Source organism: Tupaia chinensis, unplaced genomic scaffold (assembly GCF_000334495.1).
Source record: "Tupaia chinensis unplaced genomic scaffold, TupChi_1.0 Scaffold143720_1, whole genome shotgun sequence".
NCBI lineage: Eukaryota > Metazoa > Chordata > Mammalia > Scandentia > Tupaiidae > Tupaia > Tupaia belangeri.
The window spans coordinates 244979-267090 of NW_006203569.1; the positions used below are offsets into that span (position 1 = coordinate 244979).

Consider the following 22112-nt stretch of genomic DNA (forward strand, 5'->3'; position numbering starts at 1 on the left):
CCTACATTTTTTGGTTATTAAAAGTGCCTAACATTTAATAAGGGTATCTCCATATGCTACAGACTTCAATCTAGTCATTTTCCTGTATTAAAGGCGAGTGATAATATTTTCATTTTCCATATGGAGGAACAATTGATATTTGCTGCTTAACTACAGAACTCTCCACTGTTGGCTGAAGCCAGAGTATGGGTGAGAGCATGGATGAGTTCTGGACCAGTGTTCCTGCTTCGCTGCAGCAGTGCAGGAGTGACAGCCACAGCTTCTGAACATTACCATTTAATTCAAGCAGTAAGAGTCTCTCTGGTGAAGAGATGACTTGCTGACAATATCTCATTGTTTTCATTACACGTTGGAGAGGACTTATAGGTTGCCACAAATACTTAGACTCTGGCATATACGGTTTTAAAAAAGAATGAATCAAGAGATCATCAAAATTATGTTTTTAAATTCAAGATCCATAAAAAAAATAATGTGACACTTAGGACCTTTGCTAGGGTTCAGCATAGTAAACATGTAAAGTATATTAAAATGTGGAAACCATACACCTTTCATTGCATTCTTCTACTGCTGTCATTTATTTCATTTTAGTGTAAAAGTAATTATTATTCTGTGCCTAATAGTATACATTTCCTTTACCTTGCACCGGCGCTCCAATTACAATCTACTTCAATCCAGATTAATCATGCCAAGATGGCAACGCCATTACAGTAAGTATAAAATTTAATAGTCTAATATATGGCTATACTTTCAATGGCTAAAACGATGTGTTTAACTACTGGAGGGATTTTACTAAGATTAAAGTTCAACATAATGCATTTTAATCAGACCTTCAGTAGAAAACAGTTATTACACAATGTGATTGGCCTTGGTCTATAGACTACCACTGCAAAAGCATTAAGCTCCACTTACAGCTTTCATTTGAGAGGTATCTTGTAATGGGAAAGATGTGTAATGACAGAGGTATACTGTTTTCATTTATCTTCAGCTCTGTTATATTTAACATCAACTAAAATGCAATATTGCAATATTATTGTCTGTGAAATATTACAGACAAGACTATGTTTTGGGCTGAATGGCAAAAGACAGCATACAAGGAGAGCAGAGAGTTTATATAGGCAATATAATAGCTATCTGGTTTTAAACATACTTAACTCCAGAACATATACAAGGAGTAGCCAGCTCCAATTAACATTGCATCTTTCTGTGTCTTAAATAGGACCTCAGTGGATTAAGGAGTTAATGTCTTTCTAAAATGAACTGCTTACTTCCTCTTTAGCAACCAGAAGGACTACCAAAGTAGGTATTGGCAGGAGAGAGACAAAAAAGTGTGTATATATTCACTTAAAGATTACTTTGTGAAATAACCTTTGCTTCAAAGTTTTGCAATTGTTAGTTGCTTTTTCTCGAAGAAGTAGAAGAGATTGCTGTGGTAACTTCAGGGTGCAGAAATAGGTTATGTTTTGGTTAATTGTTATTTTAAGTAAGAAACATGTTACCTAATATATGTACTTTTTTCTGTGAAATCGTGTGACATAATACCATATCCTGACAAATGACCTGTGGTGGTTGTACGAATCTTCATTTTGGATTTCTTGTTGTGTCTTTTGCTGTTTAGAGTGACGTTCAGGAAAACAATTTCTATTCTGTAAAACCACATCAGATTAGTCTCAGGATGAATCTGAGAAAATTCCAAATGTATTTGAATATGTAGAGTACAATGTTAATTTTATCTCTAGTAAAATGTAAACTATACATTGAATTTGGAAACCATTACGTCCTCTACACTCTGCACTATGAGCTCCTGGGAAGTAGGTGACATATCTCTGTACCAGTGAATAGTGTAGAATCTAGTACTTATATAATAGTAAATGAATTAATCTAGAACACTTCAACCTGAAAAATTGCTTTGGTTATAAATGAAATTGATCACTAAAATGCATTCTCTCATTTGTAAAAATGATGTAGCAGGTAAACCTACCAGTGTTTTCTAGTAGAATTACTGTATACTTATCAATCAATCATTTCATCTAATTTTGTCTATCTTTTTTGTTTCCTTTTCTGAAACATCTGGTGAAACTGTGTCTAGTGGACTTAAAAATTTATGGGCTCAGGACCAGCAAGAAGCGTAATGGCTATGTCGTTGGAATCCCATGTAGTCGACCATGGTTTGAGTCCCAAACCCGGTGACTTAGACTCATGCCAGGTGCGCGCGTGTGTGTGTGCCCAAGGTCCTCAGAGGAGAATGGAGGAGAAGAGATTGTGGTGTGGCCATCCTCCGAGGGGTGATTTCTTGCTTTCTGTCTCTGTCTCTCTCTGTCTTTCTGGCAAGCACACGTGCCCTATAGCAAAAACCTCTCAGAAAAAAAAAAATTATGAGCTTGATAAAATGGAAGAGGTATGAAAACAAGATCAAGTCCAGGGTTTTCTTCTGATACCAATCCCAGAAAGAAAGCAAAGGAAAGCTAATGAACTTCCCTTGCCGCAAATATGTTTTACTTACCCTTTGATTTACTGAGCAGTTATATTACAAATCTGGCAGATAAGAGGTGTGAAACGTTGCCCAGTCTTTCACATCAAATCACTGCTACATCATCAGATGTAGCTGGGCCTTCTCACCTTTGGCCCCATCTCAAGGGGAAAGAGGTCAGAAGAAAGAAGCACTACACCTTCAATTTCCTACTCTAGTCAACACTGAAAAGTATTTAGAGGCCAGTCATAAGTTTTGACAAACACTTTGGTAAGTCTCTAATTAGAAAGCCTCCAAAGTCTTTTTTCACCCTTGATAAAATGCTGACAGCTCAGACCCCATGAAAGCTACCCTGAGGGAGACACAACTTTTTAAAAACTAATCAGCTTCTAAAGTGGGCAGTTTGTGCCTTCAAAACTTACGAGGGTTCCTCTGACACGGCAGCTCCTTCTTCCAGTTCCTGAGCTTGTTTGTACCATGGCAGCTTGGCCTCTACCGGAAGTTTTTCTACGAATTAAGTGTGGGCACATAAAAGAGAAGAGGTTAGAATCAGTCTGAAATTTCAGGGAAATTCCTTTTTCTTCTAACTAGTTCTTAATTTTTTGCTGTACCAAGAGGTTACTATGTTGATAACCATAAGTATTACATCATTAGGTAAGTTGCCGCCTATGCATTTTATAGATGAAGATCTTATCAAGAAAAATAGAACTGGATTTTTAAAATGTTCAATAACATTAGTTTCTGTGTACATGCTTCCCCTTTACTATGTTGAATGGCAAAAGCAAGTCCTTCAATTATGAAAATCGTAACTTGGAACCAGCAGATGGCGTAATAGTTACGTTCCTGGACTCTCATGTAGGTGACTGCAGTTAGAGTCCTGGGCCCAGAGGCTTAAACTCACACCGGGCATGTTTGTGTGTGTGCTCAAAACCACAAGAGGAGAATGGAGGAGAGCAGATTGTGGCATGGGGCAACCTGGCCATTCCTTCGGGAGGTGATTTCTCACTTTCTGTCTCTCTGTCTCTGTTTATCTCTGTCTCTCTGGTGAGTGCATGTATCCTATAGCAAAAATCTCTCTCTAAAAAAGAAAGAAAGAAAAAAAGCATAACTCTGGGAACACTGGCTCAATCAAGACTCATCAAAGTATTAAATATCTTTTCACTATTACTCATTGAAATGATATAGCAATATCTACCATTGTAAATATTGTATTTTATGAAGTATAATAAATTATATCTTAATAGTTTCATAAATTCTGTTGTGTGTATGTGTTTTCCTTTTGGCCAACTGCGATCTACACCACATTGTCAAAAACAATCAAGGTCGGCTACTCTGAAATTTACAGAAAATTACTGCACATAGCTCATTCAAAACCACCTTAAGGCTCACAGACAATTGAAACATGCACATCTTAAGGTCCATAACCCATAATTTGATTCCTTTCACCTACTTGTTTAGCTCAGGCCAAACAATTCAGAACAAGTTTCTTAACTACTACCTGGGGAAAAAAATATGAAGGAGGAAAAGAAAGAGGGAGGTTCTAACTGCCCCTATAGAAGTAACTGCCAAAATTCTCATTCTGACATATTTATTAGGGTTCTTTATAGGCATATTTGCCTTTGCAGTATGAGCCAGTGAGGCTGTAGCACCATTTATAACTGTAATTGCAAAGATGAAAGAATTATGTCTATATATGCATACACCATAGAATTATATGGTATTTTAATGATGTTTAGAGAGCCAAGCTCACTACTTGGTTGTGAAGATGTAGATTTTATTCTTGATAGTTAACCACAAACTGCTTTTCTTTCTCTGAAGTGGCTTGGTAAAGATAGAACTAATAAATAATTGACCATTTTAAGTTAGGAACATCACTTCTGTCCATCACTTCCAGTAATTGTTTACAGAAACAAAATGGGTGAGAAATGACAGCCAAAGTCCAGGACTTGGCTGACATCTTAAACACTGGAATGCGGTGGCTGTGCATACACATCACAGCTACACCATCTCCCCAGTTAGGCGACTCGCTCAGTCAACGATGAAGCATTGAGTTTGGTGATAATAGTAAGCTTTTCACACTTCTGACTGGAACCAAGTCATGTCAGATGTACCCATGAGCATCTCCTCCCATATTTGAGGGTACTAACAATACTCAAGAAGTAAAGATAATAGTTGTCAAAAACTACCTTACTATATTCCAGGCACTAGGTTAAGTACTTTCTATGATATCTTATTTAACCCTCATATGATTTCTGAGATAGAGACTATTATCATCCCCATTTTATAGATGAAGAAACTGAGACATAAGAGAGAGTTATGCCTATTAAAATTAATCAAGTGCCAAAAAACATGCCACTTTTGTGTTTTGGGTTCCTTTTATACAATTAATTAAGGTTTCGTGGTGCAATTCAATTGTACTAAGGTCATCCTACAGCATAATCAAGAGCCACGCTGTGGCTAATAATTAGAGAACTATAATGGTTTAAAGAAGTAAATTAAGACAAAAATGGGAATCATATTTGACATTAAAATTTAAAGGAGGTGGGTTGGCCCCATAGTACAGTAGTTCAGTGCTGTGTGAAGGGAGCCAGATCCTACACGGCTGACTGCAGTTTGAATCCCAGTCCACTGGACACCTATACATGCACATCCAACATCCTGATGGGATGAAGAAATGGAAGAACAAGGACTGTAGCATAATCACACCCCAGTGTAGGGTGTTTTTTCTCTCTCCACCTCTCTGTTTCTCTCTCTCTGGAGAGTTCATGCATGCTCTGGCAATTAAAAAAAGGGGGGAAATAAATTGAAGGAGGCTGACAGTAAAGAGATCTTCTGATTGGTTCATGGCTTCAGATTTTTTTATTTAATTAACAAAGACTAGTAACAATGCTAGTGAAGAAGTAGGAGTAGCATTCACGTTAATTTGTAAGACCCAGTGCCATGATAATAAATCTTACTACATAAAACTTTTTTAAAATTTATTTTTATAAATTATCTGCAGTATTTATTAATTAGTATACATTTCAAATTTTCATTTTAAATTATGATTTAGGAATTCAGTCTCATAGTATTATTTTAATTGTTGATATAAAAAGCAAGTTTTCTGTTTAATCATTTTAAAGTATAAGACTTCCAATGTATATCAGGCTTAGCAAAGTAGAAACACTTGAGTTCACTCCTTTGTTTTTAACAGAAAGAAATGTGAATAGTAAGTTACATATATGTGAGTGGACCTCAAAAACTTTGTGGGGAAGTAGAATTAAAGTGTAAGTTCATTTTGGTGCAAACAATTTTTAAATCCATGCATACTTTTTTCATAATATGCATTTTCATGAACTCCTTGAACTCCTTGAGGACTCCTCCTGTTTCTTAATACCTTGTCCCTCTTAAAGCAGATACAGCTGATATTTTTAGAAACAGTCTTCAAACAACTTTATGATTTGGGAGATGATTATCCTATAGGTAGTGTTTTTTAAAAAATTCACAATCAAAACCATTTGAAGGATTTACAAAAAGAATCAGTTCTATATAGTAGAGTCTAAGTTATAAAAAATTATAACTAAGAATGCTTGGTGGCCAGCTGTAGTGGTACACTGGTAAGACACTGCTGTTTTGCAGGTTGAGGCCAGATGGGAGTCCTGGGTTTGATATCTGTCCTGACCTGAAGGTGGATGTGGTAGCATGTGGTTCTAATTCTAGCTACTCAGAGGAGTTGCAACAAGTAAAACTCTGCCTTCAAAAACAAAACAAAACAAGAAAAACAACTTGGTGGGACCAGCAGTTAGCGTAATGGCTGTGTCCCCGAACTCCAATGTAGATGACCGTGTTTTGAGTCCCAGACCAGGTGGCTTAAACTCATGCTGGGCGCATGTGCATGCATGCCAAAGATCCCGAAAGGAGAAGAGAATGGAGGAGAAGGGATTGTGGTATGGCCATCCCCCCTGGGGGGTGATTTCTAGCTCTCTGTCTCTCTGTCTCTGTCTTTCTGGTGATTGCACGTGCCCTATTGCAAAAACCTCTCCAAAAAAAGAAAAAAAAAAAAAACTTGGTGTGATCAGTAATCCTATTCTTGGAATATTTACCTAAGAGATGGGAAATTATCCTGTTGAAGAGAGAATTGCACATTCATGTTTACTGCAGCATCATTCATAACAACTAAGGCATGGGATCAACCTAAGTACCCACCAACTGATGACTGAATTAAGAAAATGTGGCACATATACACAATGGAATACTACTTAGCCATAAAGAAAAATATTCTCTCATATGACACTAAGAGAACAATCCTAGGAGATGTGATGTAGGACAAATACTATGTGTCTCTCTTAACATATTTTGCATGCCCATATTCTATGGAGGAAACAGAAGGACTTGATGGCATACATAACTAGAGCAATGTAGATACCAGAAGATACATGGGGGAGAGGAGTATTGTGTGTGTGTGGGGGGTGGTACTGTATTTCACATACAATAATGCATGTGAAAAAGTAGATTAGGTTATGAAATAGTGTATCATGGCAGAAAAAAATGTTGTTTCCTACTAAATATATACTTTAAGAAGGCACCAAAACCAAAAGTTAATATAACTATCATAAAATATGCACAACATAATGTAGTATTCAATGCCAAATAAAATAAATTTGCCTGTGTAGATTTGATTATACACTCTATTTATGCACTCTATTTATGCTTCAAAAAGCCATACTGTACCCCACAAAGATGTGCAATGATTATATGTTAGCCAGAAATCATGATTAAAAAAAGACTTCTAAATAAAGTTTATAAGATTTCTAAGAAAAAAAATTTTCCTTCTGACTAAACACACAATATATTTTTGTAAATGTTCCATAGACAAGTAGAAAAATGTAAACCTCTCCTGGAGGGATATTCAATTCCTCTATATTTTTGCTTAATGTTTTGGCTATTGTAACCATTCTGTTCTAATATATTAAAGTCTTTACATATTGAAAAAACTTGGATACATAAACTATTCCAAGGCATTTTGAATAGCACCTGAATACACATAACAAGTAAGCAACTGGTAATAAAGCACCTGTCAAGTTACCTTTGGGTTTATAGCAGGGAGTGGGTATGATGCATTCCTCCTTTATGTGGGGCTTTGTTTTGGGACTACAACCTCCTGTGTGCATTCCTCGATGGTCGATGCAGAGAACTACACGGTACCTGAGGCCCTGACCACACGTCACCGTGCACTGGAAAGAGATTGCAAGAGAGAAAAGACTCACAGGCAAAGCCATGTTTACTTTTCTTTACTTTATACCTAAGACTCTTAACATAAGGATTCCTTTCTGATGCCTGGTGTATTTCTATCACTTCTAACCAGTCATAGGATCTTCTGTTTGGCTTTTTGAGGTGAAGCTGGCTGAAAATAAGATTGGTTTTAATTTCTTAGCTTTGGATTAATGAGTCAGAGATCAGAAGCACCTACTGTGTGCAAAGTCTCTAACTAAGTACCAAAAAGAAGGAGAAGAGAAATTGTAGCCTGTACCCAATTTTAATGATCAACACAGCATTTTTTAGTTGCTTTACTAATGAGTGCCACGTTGAAAGTTATGGAAAGTGCTAGCTCCCATGTGAATACTAAAAAATGTTCAACTGCCATCACGGCTAATTTATATTGCAGTATAGTTGATGCAATTGATTAGATTGCAATGGGAAAAAATGTTTCAAGGCAATGTTTAATGGCCAGATGTAGATAGCACTTTCAATAGTTCTACAGGTCTGGTAGCATGTTGATATAAAAAAAAGTCACATAGAGATGTTGCCACAAGCCTCATGAAGCCTTCTATCATGTTTGTGACTCAGGGCATGTTGGCTCACTTACTCAAATTCCATCTCTTTTGTCAGTTTGTCCCTTTTTGTATTAGGAGCCAAAAATTAAAAAAAAAAAAAGACAACAACAAAAAAACTCCTAAGAATAACATTTTATATATAATTACAGCAGGTTTCTGAATATCCGTATTTGTTTGGCTTTAATTACCCTATTTAATTTCTGTTTTAATTATTGTGCTCTTTTCATTTCATTTCATCTTTTTCCCCTAGTGAATAATATACATAAACTTTAAGTTCACTCAAACCCTTTTAGGATATGGACAGAATATAATAATTAAAAAAGTAAAATCAGACATCTGGTCTACTGAGCTCTATCATCACTGCAGCATTGTAAGATTTGGGATCAATCATTCAACCTCAATTACTCATGAAAGACCTTTGTCTCCTTGGGCTATTTGAAGGAACATTATCTGGGGGAGCAATAGAGGCCTATTTAAGGAAATTGAAGAAATACATTTGAGCAGAAATCATATACTTTTGGTTGTGTTGGATGAGGGCATTCCTACTCTAGGAACTAAGCTGGTGGGCTTCTAGATGCCCTAAGAGGAGAATGTGGCTGCACAGAGTATCCTGTGGAGCCAGATGATGAGAGGGAAGAGTAGACTTACTCTCCTAATGAACAAAGAAAGAAGGCACGGTTACCGGAGACCACTCCTGTGCCAGCCATTTAGGGCAGTCAAAAATGTTGCAGGGCTGCACGATGGGCATCTTAGGGGTGTACATGCATTTCCACTCTTCCACTGAAGCGACACGCCCTTGGATGTCCTCCTCCACACAGGAAACTGCCCGGCTCTGGATGCCCCCCCCACACGAAGAGGAGCAGGCGGTCCATGGGGTGGCCTCCCACCTACAGAAGCAAGGGGAGTCATCAGGGCAGACATGTACATTGCCAGATCTCTTCAGTGACCTGTCATCCAACCCTAGTCCCAGTGCCTACTGGGATGACCGGGTTCTGAGAGTCTATTGGCCCAGAGGACCAAAGCCATCTATTGACTGAAATCTTATGAGTAAGAGAGGATTCAGCATTGGCAAAAGTGCTCTATAAACTGAAGCTCTGCACAAATGAAGAAGTTACAGTTTTCAGAGCTGTCTATAAGGACATCTGTGCTATCTGTATCCTACTCAGAAGAGGGTAGTTAGTCTTCAGTCCTTCTTCCCATAGTTCCAAGATATATGTATATATACACTCATTTATAAATGAATAAATAAATTATCTATATTTAATAAAATCCATTAAATATTTATGTCAAGATTAAAGATGGATAATCAGTTAGCACAAACAGTTTGCATTTGGGCTGCTATTTTATTTTCAATATATACTTTATTACTTAATTTCTGGATACTTTTGACAGAAGACGCTCAAAAAAAGAGATCAAGGTACCAAAAGTCTCTTTGTCCATTGTTTCCACATTCATCAGCTTTGGAGCTACATGGATTGAGCACAATTATGTTTAAACTACATCATCATTAAGCTGAGGAGCATTATTTACTTATGTGCTAACTGTTTAGAGATACTAGCTGCTAGAGTTCCTCTGGTAAAGAACTTTTGGAATTGTGAAGAGGTCTGGTTTGTGCTGGAAGGCTTATGATATGTGAATCTAGATATAGAGTTCAATAATGTAGAAAACAACAGTATTGTCAATCACATTGAAAAGAATTCCATTGATTTTTTTCAGAGCTCTATATAGTTGTAAAGCATTTGGGACCAGAGGCAAAGAGGTATCTTTGCCTACTTATTTTCTCTCCTCCTGTAGATTTAGAGAATGTAAAATTTCTAAAAACAGAAACTCAGGAATAAATGAGCTGAGCTTATCTTCTTACATATATTCTACTTGTTGAGGATTGGTAAAGAGCTTTAAGATTTCTCTTAGAATTACGAGAGATAAAATTTTAATGAGAGAAAAACAATATCACCGAGTTGAAGTTTCAACCATTAAATAGTTAAACTCAATAGCTAAATTTTAAAACATTGTACAGGTGTACCTTGGAGCCATTAAAATTCTCTAAGTAGGATTTTGTATATACTTGGAGTTTGATTTCTCTTCTCCATGAGCCTGACCAATGTGCATTTCTCAGTTACAGAGGGTTTTCCCTAAACTGTTCTTGTTTAGGCAACAACTGATATCTCTCCTGCCAACAGCTGAAACATGCTGCCAAATATAATATTTTCTTATGCATTTTTCCCCAGGATATGCATAAGAAACTGTCATCATGGGGAAACTGAGGTTCTCTGTTTAGTCCTTAGGAGACTTTCTAGTCTCGTTTAAGGGAATGAAGTGGCTCTGCAGAGAGTTCCTCTTCCAAAGGGGTAAGACCAACTCTCATTTGTCTCCACATAGCCCTCTGGAGGGCTTCTTTCTGGAAGTGGATAACAGGTCTGATTCAGAGTGAAACTGGGCTGACATGTAAGTACATATTCACATTGGACTGGATTTGACATGAAGTAAGAATATGTTTTTAAATGTACATTTAATCTCTTAGAATATTAAGATGCCATAAAAGAGCACGTTTCTAGTGGTACTCTAAAATCCTTAAGCTTGAGTAGCCTAAAATGAGAGAGATTAATTTCTGTCTCAATACTTTGACTTGACCATGGCATAACTTTACAAATAGTAATTAAGTATCTTTTCAATGTCAGTGATCACAGAAAGACAAATGAGGCTCATATTATTCCAAGAATTCATAGTATGGTTCCAGCATACAACTGCAGTTGTATATGTGAAAAATTGTTATTGTTATTATTACTATTATTAATGGGTAGAATGACCTTGTATAATGATCATGTGGAAATTTAAAGCAAAACATGTCTGGTGCTTTAAAGAAAATAAAACAAAGCCAAGAAAGTATCAGTCAGGAGATCTTAAAATAGTGACTAGGTAATTGCTTGGAATAAAAAACAAAACAAAAACAAAAAATGTCCAAGAATCTTGTCCTAGAAGAACAGTACTGAATTCATGTATCACATATTTTTAATTCCTTCAGTTTTTTAAAACACATAGTGTGTTTAAGAAATTCTCAAAATTAAAAATGATGTAGAAAAGTGGCATATATTAATTATGAATCAAGATAATGCATCCGATTACATTTTTATTTTATATTCAGGCATGTGTTATAGTCATAGACTGAAAACATCAAAGACAACCTACAAATTCATGAACTGTGTTTTGTATCTACACTTGTGGTCTTAATCCCATTTGAATAGTTTAAATAAGTAAATCCTTCATCCTTGATTAGTGGGTAGCGGCCATCTGAGAACCATTTATGAGCCTTAATTCTTCCTAAGAAATGAAAACACATTTGTAGAAACGGCTTCCATTTACTAAGACTATTTCAGTAAGGCAGACTATCTAACTTGAAAACTAGCTCAGTAATGGAAGTGCCATGGGTAGAAAGTACACCTGCTTATTTGCTCACTGTCCTTTCCCATTGTGATGCATGGATATGCCAACGCTGTGCCCAGGGACATGGTGCAAACAAACGTCAAGGGGGATCATTTATGGGGGAAGTTCCAGTTTATAAGAAATCAAGTTTAGCCTACACTCAGCATTAATTGTCAGAAAAAGATAAACACGTGAGGTCACAGATCAGATAGAAATTTTGCAGCTGCCATTATAGGAAAAACATATACTTGAGGATCCTTCTTCTGACATGCACTTTGCCTCTGTCTTACCACATGTGGCTTTCACACAAATGGCTACATGGGTCGTATGAGTATTTACAGATTCAGAAATTGAAATCAAATGACATCTTGGTTCAGTATAATTAATCTCTTGATTTTCTTTAAATGTTTTCAAGGAGAAAGGTTTGGGTCAAAATAGCAAAATGATATATCAGAAGCATTCTAAAGTTGATTATTGTCTGTATCAATATAGTCATAGGAAAGAGGGAGGGAACTGACTAGTGAGGTAGCCGCTGGGTGAAAGAACTTAAAACCACACATTGAGTACAAATGAAATCTTCCCTTTTCTATGCTATCATTAGAATGGTGAAAAGTGAGTTCCTGCCAGTCACCAGAAGTAATTAAGTAGATGATGGATAACAACTTGTTCCGGTGTGTATATTACATGAATATCTGAATGTGTGAGAATACACATGCATTAAATATACAATTAATATTTGTGTAAATATATGTTTACATGTTCATGGTGTGTGTGATTGTAGGGGAAGGAATGGGAAAATGAAGCATCACTGGGCAGTTGGATTAGATGACCTCAGGGGACCTCTATTTATATGTTAATCCATTAGCATTGGATTAGATTGAGAGTTTTTAATCAAACTTTGCTTTATTCTACAGTTCAGAATAAATTCTTTCTCTAGACTTGGTTTAGTTTGGGACTGAGCAAATTTCTGTGGATTATTCCAGCTATTTATGATGTGATTAAGTCTTGATTCTAAATAAGCAGTTGACTCCCTAAGGGCCAAATAAGTAAAGAAAATAGAGCAAAGGTCTATTTCAAATGCAATTCTAATTTCTGCTATTTTTGGAGCTGTTTCCAATGTGGCAGGCAACATACTCAGTGGCTAGTACATTCTTCAGCTTCTCCAGTTTTCTTATGAATACATTATAAAAAGAACAAGTTCTTCCAAAAGCTTTTGAATTACTTTCATTATTTCTTCTAGTTTTAAAAATGTACTTCAAAAACCAATGCGGCACATTTAATTTTATGTTTTGGAAAAAATAAGATCTTCAGAATGTTCTGAACAACAAAGCTATAAAAAATTGCCTTTTGTACTTAATTATAATTCTTTTGAAATAAAAAGAGGACATTAAAAACCTTTCTGTAGAATAATGTCACACCTGGAATTCCATACTTGTGGTAATACAATATTATTTTAGGCAGTGTTTGTTTAACCGTTAGCAAGAGTGCTTTAATGACAAGGGTCCTATTTCAGAGGAAGCATAGAAAAGGACAAAGGGAGGGAAAGAAAGACATAACATAGACCCATACGCTGTAACTAATCAGAGTGAATTACTGTGTCCACTGCAATGTAAAATGATTTGATCTTCAAGTGGTTTTTGAGTGACAAGCTTATAGTCTAAGCAGGCCTATATAATTCAAAAGCAGAACTCAGGGTGGATTGCAAAATATACCATCTACCATCTTATTTTTATAGAAAAACACAGTATCTATATCTTTCTCTATGTGTGTATATATCTCTATATATCTATATCTCTATAAAAGCAGAAGACTGATTGGCTAAGTCTAACATCAGGATGATTGATTTACGTACCGAGGAAGGGGATGGTAGAGGTCATAAGGCATGATCTGCTTGTATCCGTCACTGTTAGGAACAATAATGCCAACCCTCTGAGTAGAAGGTACACACAATAAAATAAACACTAAATGATTACATTATACACAATTTTTATACAAGTGCAAAACATTAATAAATCACCTCTGAAAAACAACACTGAAACAGTTCAATATCTTTATCCTAGCGTTTGCTTTCAGATGGGGCAAGTTCTTTGAAAGGGCACCATTTACTGTAATTACTTCTCCGATGCAAGCAGGAAATACCACTGGAAAGGGTGGTGGCAAGAAAACTTGGCACCTCATCATTAACTATGACACAATAAGCTTGTAAATATTCTTTAATCCCCCAAATTATACATCCTATGAGGTCATTATTATTACCATCATTAATGTTACTTCCAGATGCTCACCAAGTAATTAGAGTTACCCTCTCACCTCTGATGAAAGAGAGAGCTATCGAAATAGGAGAAATGTACTCAGAACTGACAATACTATGCATCATGCATTAGCAAATAGGTTTCTTCACTTGGAGGATCTAAGGAGTTTACTAATACCTGGAAAACAGCCACCTGGGTATTTTATAAGGGGGAGGAGAACCCTAAATATAGTAGATAACTATCAGCAAAGCAATTCTCTACCAAAATAAAAGTAGGTAGTCAAAATAAGATTATGAGAGGATTTTTTTTTTGGTGGTCTATAAAATGTCATATAGTGTTAACTGCTATGCTATGGTATGGTGGTGAAAGCTGTGAGTGCTGTGGCTGTTGCTGGCATATCTAGTGCCTTGAGAAACTTCCTGTGAGGTTTAGAGACAGAGTGGAGGTTGAAGGAACCATAAGAAATGGCATTAAAAGCTATAGGATGTCCCCAGAGGCCTTTAGGACTCTGATAAACAACACAAGCCTACTTCACTTATTTAAGCTAATGCTCCAGGTGGTGAGATTGAGTCTTTTTCTTGTGATCGATTTGTGACTTCTAGGTTTTGTACAAGAGGGCGAGTGCAACAGAGCCTTTATCAAGAGGGAAGATGGGGAAAGCTCTATGCATGGACACAGAGCATGGTAGAGCATAAGCTGAAGGTGTTCATTTGCAACAGACAAGTGACAAGAAGATCCTCTTCTGAATACTCAGGAACTCATATATTCTTTCTAGGCCCCTGGGAGAGATGAATAGGTATATACTTATGTAGCTATATAATATCTCCATACCCAGTATAAATGTGTTTATATATTTAAATAAATTACTAAACTTGTGACCCCATCCTCTGATAGATTTTGTTCTTTGCACACGGCTAGCAAATCTATGTGTGTGGGTAGAAAGAGTGAGCTTGGCACACTGAGGAACAGAAAGATAAAATGGCGTTGACTGGAGAGTGTGAAAGGTAAGGAGAGAGGGATAAAGAAAGAGGCCTGCACAGTTTCTGAAGAAATCACTAAACAGTAACGGGATACATGAAAGAAATTACATTTGTTTTAAGACAATGGGAAACAAGGCGATGAAGATAATATCCATTCCAAGGAAGATCACTGGAATACTAATTTATTTTACTTGACTACCTTTTCTGTATTTGTTTGTATCACTCCATTTTTTTATATTCATTTGTAGGACAAAATTTTTCGTGGAGTGCATGTGCATGAGTATGTGTGTGTTACTCTTAACTAACCATGTTCATAAGACTGGATTCTACCTTTTGGACATGGCTCTTCAACACAAACATAAAATGAATATTTTACTAATCTTTTCTTCTTGATTTTTAGAATTTAGCTTCCTATCCTTTTCTACTTTTTTCTGATAAAATGGAATGTAAGCCTGATTCTGCCTTTTGTTAGAGTCATGTGATCTCTTTGCCATAATTCTTACATCTAGTAATTATGGGGATATTCTTTCTAAAGGGACTATCTTTTAAAGAATAGCAGCCATCCAAAGTCCATCAAATAACGCTGGACATACACCTTTATCCAACAGCTAGTCAATTAAGGTATAAATCAAATTGACTTTGAAGTTATATTTTACCTGACCTTAGAATCTTTATTCATGCCTACAGCAATTTGTATATGCAGAGATGCATACCATTGCTTTCCTTCCTGAAAAAATTTATGACTATAATTTGTCATCTTCAATATTAGAATGAATTGTTGCAGATCTCTCCAGTTGATTTATCACCTGCTGATATTTACAATGAAGACAGTAACTTTGAAGGAGATGAGTTGAAGTGAAGAAAGGGAATGAAAAGAAGGGTGTATAGAATTCACGATGTTGGTTGGGTTCTGCTTTGGACTGATTTAGAAATTATGTTTTTGTTTGAACAGGAACTTTAAACCTGGATTCAGCAAAACTTAGCTATATTTATCTTTCTATGGTACAGGTCATGGTGAAGACTCATAAATGACTCTGAGGCACCTGTGAAAACAGAAAGGTATCAAAACAATGGTGCTCTGTACAGTCTGACTAATGCATATTCATGACCATGGACTCTGTTCTCTCAGGGTCTGTGCTGTGGCTCTGTCCTTCCTCTACACTGTCATAGAGGGGAAGGCACTCCTGCCTAAACCTAGCCTCCAATGGTTTACCTTTAGTATGCTTTTATTCCTTAGGCAACTTAAAGATGTTCTCCCTATAGCTAGGTCTCCGTTTGGGTGTGTAAGTACTCATGAATGCATTCAGACATGTGTCTGAATATGTGCATAGTGGGAAAGGAGGTAGAAATGATTTCTAAAAATAATCTAAAAAGGCCCCATGGGTAGCACGGGGGTTAAGAGGGCGAGATCCCACATGGCTGACTGAATAGTTCAAGTCCCAGATCTGGTGGCTTGAAAGATACACTGGGTGCATATGCTTGCATACTCAAAAATCCTGACAGGAGAATGGAGGAAAAATTATTGTAACATGGCCATCCCCCCAGGGAGTGATTTCTCACTTCTCCACTCCCTGCCTCTCTGTGGCAAGCACATGAGCCCTGTAGCAAAAACAAAGAAAGAAACAAAAACCCACGAAAGAAAAAAAAGAAAACAAAACAAATGCCAATGGAAGATAGAAGAAACAGCTGACTTGGAGGTAAACTACTGATTCTGTATGGCCTAACCAGTCCTGACTACTTGTGTACTTTTTACACTTGGCCATGATGTGACTCCATCCAAAGCCTCTATCATCAAGGGTTTACGTGGTGAAAAGAGAAAGTGAAGATGAGGAAGTGTTCATTTGGAGTAATGTGGTGTGAACAGAAGAGACATCTACCGCATCCTCTTAAAGTACATGCCCCGCTGAATTGTCCAAAGACAAGAGAATGCTTCACTGTTATGATGGGCTCATACAAAGAAATACTATGCAGCATGTGGATATGAAGCTTTTGGAACCACTTTAAACGACATGGAAAAATGATCAAATGTCAGCTGAAAAGAAAAAGGGAAACAAAATGATCCACAATACAAAGAAAATTTGTGTGTTCATATATTATCTATATAATTATTTTCATAAAGTCTGTATATATATGTCCACATGTACACACACATGCGAATACCTATGTACATGTTCATATATATTAGAAGAATATGTATCAATAGTAGTTGGCTCCTGGTACTTGGGTTTTTTTTTTGTTTTTTTTTTGCTTCTTTTTGTATGTTTTTCTTTTGTCCAAGTTTTCTATAATACATTACCTTTTATAATCTCAGCAGTTAGGATATTCAAGTATAAAGTATAAGATAGGAATATTTAGAATCATGATATAAGTGCAAGAAATGAGATTATCATCTCAAATCCCCTATGTCATTTAAAGATTATTGTGTCTTTTGGCAGAAATAATCTAAAAAGCATCCTTAGAACAATATTCCTGACTTAAAAATCAAGCCCAAATCAGGTTCACATTACTCAGTTGTGGAATTTACATATTGTGATAAACTTCTTTCTATAAGAAAAATCCTAATGCAAACAACTTTGTGGATGCCAAGGTTTTTTTTTTTTTTTTTTTTTTTATGAAAATGAACCAGGAGGCCCTTCAAAGTTTTCCATAGTCTCTGTCAGGGGATATCTCAGGATGTCTTGCTTCTTGTCCTGAGCTGCAGACCTTCATTTTGGGTTCCTGATGGTGGATGTGCTCTTGGCTTTCCAGGCTCAGTGCACCTCCAGTAGTCTGTTAACTTCCCCTGCAAAGTGCCTCTCCCTGTGATCACCGTTACTGTCCATGGGCTGTGTGCTCCTATTCTACTTACTGGGGGACCTTGTCATTCCTCTTGCCCGTGTTCCCTACAAGAACTCCATTCTTCTAGTTGTCACCTCAGCATTAGCTACTTTCACCAAACACATCTTCCGTCTCCTGCAGACAAGTTTCAGCCCTTTTGCGTGGTCTCCTCACTGACCTTTCTGCGTGCAAGCGTTCATTTCTCTTTTTTAGTCTACTCATTGCTCTCACAGCAACTGATATTTCACTTCCAAACCCAAAGGTCTTTAGTGACTCCATAATGTCCAGCAAAGCTTCTCAGTCAAAGCTACCTCTTCAAAAGTCTTACCTATTTTCTCTCTAGCCAGTTATTCTCTGTTCTTCTTCTAAACACCCCCAACACTAACTCTTTTCATTCCTTTTCATTGTGTACTACCTTCTAACTATGTACAGATTTTCCTTTAATTTAACATCATGAGGCAGAATTCATACTGATTCTTTACTGGATATCTTTAAAAAGTGCCCTGCACAAAGGTAATGAATGAAATCATGTCATCAATGTATAGATGCAAAGGCAAACCACACAACTACTTTCCAGAATTAAAACAAACAAACAAAAAGAAGGTTAAGAAATGGAAAATGAGAGGAAGATCTAACTGCCACTTGCACGCATAAGTTTAGTATTCCTCCTTGTGCTTGCCAGCTCCACCATCTTTGAGAAGACAGTCTGTTTTGAGGGCAGTTTGGCAGCTGAGGAAGACTGTTCAGGTAAGTAGGGGAGATTGGCTAATGTGAATCAGAGAAGAAACAGATTAATGACAACTACACTTCTAGCTTACTTAATTCTGTATCTTTCCATTGAGTATCTCCAAGAAATAATTATAAAACTCTCTTTGAAAACTTTTCTTCTCTTTCTATCTCATGTGCCTTTTACATATCATACTGCTTTGTAGCAGTAAAATTCAACTTGCCTTGAACAGAGTTGGGGTTCAGACTCTAATCGATTGATCATTGCCTTTGCCATGGCACGAAGCACAGAATCTGGTAAAGGGTAGATACTACTTATTTTTCTAAGTAAATGAAATTGAGAGTGGTAGAAGGTATTCTGGCCCAGAAGATGGTATTGTACTTCTCTAAACAGCTCCAAGACAATTCAAGTACGAATATATTATAACAAAGCTCTTCCTAAGCAACAGCATAGAATAGAGCAAGAGAGAGGTGATAAAAAAGCTGTAAGAGACTAAGCACTTTGCTTTCTCAGGGTATTAGAGCACAAAGGATCATGGCACAATGAGAAAAAGAACCTTCTGAGAGGTTGGGAGGATTGTCAGAATTCTCTCTGCTATTTTCTTTCTATATAACCTTGCGTTTTTTACATCTGGGCTTCTGCTTTGGACTTCTCTAAAAATCTAAGTATTGGTTGAGATCAGAAGTTTTAAGATGAAGTAAGGATGAGTGCTTGGAAACTCATGCCATCAGACTCTATCTTACCTGCCTCAGGTGCTGCTGAGGGCAGAACTTAGAGAGAGCTACACGAAGATGATTATTGCAAAATCTCTCCTGCTCTGACAGCTCATGACTTTATAAAACACAGTGTACAGTGGATTCCCTAACAGAGTCAACTAAAGGTTCAGCAAATAAGTAACTACTCTATACATAGATCCTATTTTTATTTTTAAACTCAGTAAGTGATAAGTAATGCTCATTTACCTGGTCTGCACTGGAACCAGACCAAGAGAAGCCTACTTCATTGTTCTTATCTGAAAATATTTTCTTTTTGACTCAAATTCATTTCCTGATGTAAGACTAATCACAATGAACTAACCAGCACACATGCCCTATGGCAAAAACCTCTAAAAATAAAAAAAAAAAAAGAGCATAATGATAATGCCTTTTCTATTAACTCAAAGGCTATTTAAAAGAATCACATACATCATTACACTTTAAAAAACTTTAACACATAATATAAGAAGGGATCTTACTACTAGTGATGAGTTAACTTGGTGGAAGTACTGAATTGCCTCGGTATCTGAGTTGTAGTTATCAGGCTGTCTGATTATATGTGGAGTAGCTGTAAACTTGGGAAGGGTATGATCATGCTTTCTAAAAATGCCAGAACTGTGGTTTATTTACCTTGTTACAAATAGTGTATAAAAGCAGAAATGAGATTTTAAGGTAGTTATTCTATTTTTTTTTCTTTTTTTGGAGGGGTTTTTGCTATAGGGCATATGGGTTTGCCAGACAGACAGAGAGAGACAGAGAGATAGAAAGCGAGAAATCACCCCCCAGAGGGGATGGCCACACCACAATCCTTTCTCCTCCATTCTCCTCTTGGGATCTTGGGCACACGCGCCCGGCGTGAGTTTAAGCCACTGGGTCCAGGACTCGAACCGCGGTCGACTATATGGGAGTCCAGCAACATAGCCATTACGTTAACTGCTGGCCCCAAGGTAGTTATTCTTACCACTTACTCATTAGCTGATCATAACAGTATATTTAAGTGAGGTTGATCAAAAGGAAGAAAGCCATTATTTTTCTAAATCATTTATCTACTTCAATAAAAAAAGGGTATTTTCATGACCAAGAAAATACTTAATTATACCTTAATTGCTAAATCAATCAATCATTTTCTAGTCTTTACATTAGATTTTCCTTTTTAGAGAGGCACACATGGTGTAGATCTTACATCAATTAAATGGCGAGGTCTCACGGCTGCTTACATGGGGCTTAACAGACACTTGCGAACTGAGTATTCAAGAGTTCTTAATTATCTTAATTTATATTTTAAAAATCTGATAAATGTGATTTACTTTCCCAATGATATTTTCCTAGGGATAATGTTTCCTGTTGTTAAAACAAGAAACAGGGAACTGCCTTTCTGGACCCATAGCAAATTCTAGAGTTTCATCTTTTCCTTTCATGGAGGAGAAAGCTGATTTCAAGCGTTCAGGAGTTTCTCTGAGGGGGTAACATCAGCATGATCATAGCCACAATCTTGGTCAAAAGAGCTGTAGCAACTAACATTTAGTGAGTGCTTATCACGTGTCAGGCCCTCTGCGAAGCTCTTTAAAAGTCTTACGCCATTTATTCCTCATGACAACTTTATGAGGTAAGTACTGTTATTACCATTACTTCACCAGGATAACAACCTAGGCTTAGTGTGAATAGGTAAATTGCCAAAAGCTATTCAACTAGTAAGTGGCAGAGCCAGACTCTCAAGCTAGGCTGTTGTACTCCAAAGCTCCCACTCCTAACTCAGGCTATATTGCTTTCGACTAGTTGGTCATCAAGTTAGTGTGAGAATCTAGGTGTTTTACATGCTGACTACACATAACCGCCTCTCCAGAAGCAGACTATTTTGTTACAAGTGCATTAAGATTCAATTATGAGATTTTTGTTTTCCCTCACTTTGGTTGGTCTCTGCCTAGGGATAATTTATTCAATTTGCAGTTAAACTCAATGGAACTGGACAAAAAAGAAAGTCCGCATGAACGCACCAAGCACTGCCTCTTGGGGCATACAAGTTTGGGCATTCTCTTAGGATTGTTGTTCTGAATACCTTGAGGGAAGAGGGAATCTGGATACAGTTTCAGCTAGAAACAGACTTGTGTGCCAATGATTGTGACTGTGATAGTGTGATGAGTGAGAGCTTTTTTCACTTGTTTAGCTCCTGCCAACGTAAGACCCAATGCGAGGTCTGTGCCAAAAAAATCTAAAAAGGTGGCTCTCTGATCTTCCCACAAGCAGTGTCATGCACAACTTCCCCTAGACAGCCTTCACAGTCTGACCAGGCTCAGACGAAGACACAGAAGGGCAAATGTTGCATATATCACAGTGGAAGCTGCTCTGAACACATGAAGTGCTTATTGCAGAACTAAAATGAGTCTTTTTAGTTATTCTTGAGCCATAGGCACACACTTAAAGGTTTTCAGGCCGCTTGATAAACCTGATCCTTCTTCTAAGAGATAGAAATGGCACAAACCACTGCACGAATTCCAAAAATATTTTCCCTGGTGTAAGACAGCACTGTAATTACAGCATGGTAGCAAGTGAGAGGATTTACATTTGATTAGTTACATGGGAAAGGCTCATAACATAGTGTTAAACATATAAAGCTGAAAACAAGTTAAATATGTAGTAGATCCCTGACATGCTGAGAGCTATGTCTTTAGACTTCTGGGAGTGCCTAAGTTAGGACTTCCACCAGAACGTATAATATACTGTGTATAGAACATACGATGGGCCCAGTGATGTCATAGTTCAGAGTCGCCAATAAAAAACATTATTAATTTTAGCTAAAAGTCATTAAATCTTTATACTTCACTTTCTCTTCACTTTCCTTATAAGCATTAGGTTTTGGCTCCTTTTTTGAGACCGCTTTTGG

The 22112-nt window shown here is 37.0% G+C and overlaps 1 protein-coding gene across 1 annotated transcript in view; it reads right to left on the reverse strand.

Moving 5' to 3' along the window:
* ADAMTSL1 (ADAMTS like 1) overlaps positions 1–22112 on the reverse strand; it is a 367415-nt gene that overhangs the window by 201187 nt on the left and 144116 nt on the right. Inside the window, exons 10-13 of the mRNA XM_027766822.1 lie at positions 13553–13603; positions 8963–9167; positions 7533–7680; positions 2890–2974 (exon numbers count right to left, since the gene is read on the reverse strand). Coding sequence (XP_027622623.1) covers positions 2890–2974; positions 7533–7680; positions 8963–9167; positions 13553–13603 — 489 coding nt within the window. The remainder of the gene's footprint in view (positions 1–2889; positions 2975–7532; positions 7681–8962; positions 9168–13552; positions 13604–22112) is intronic.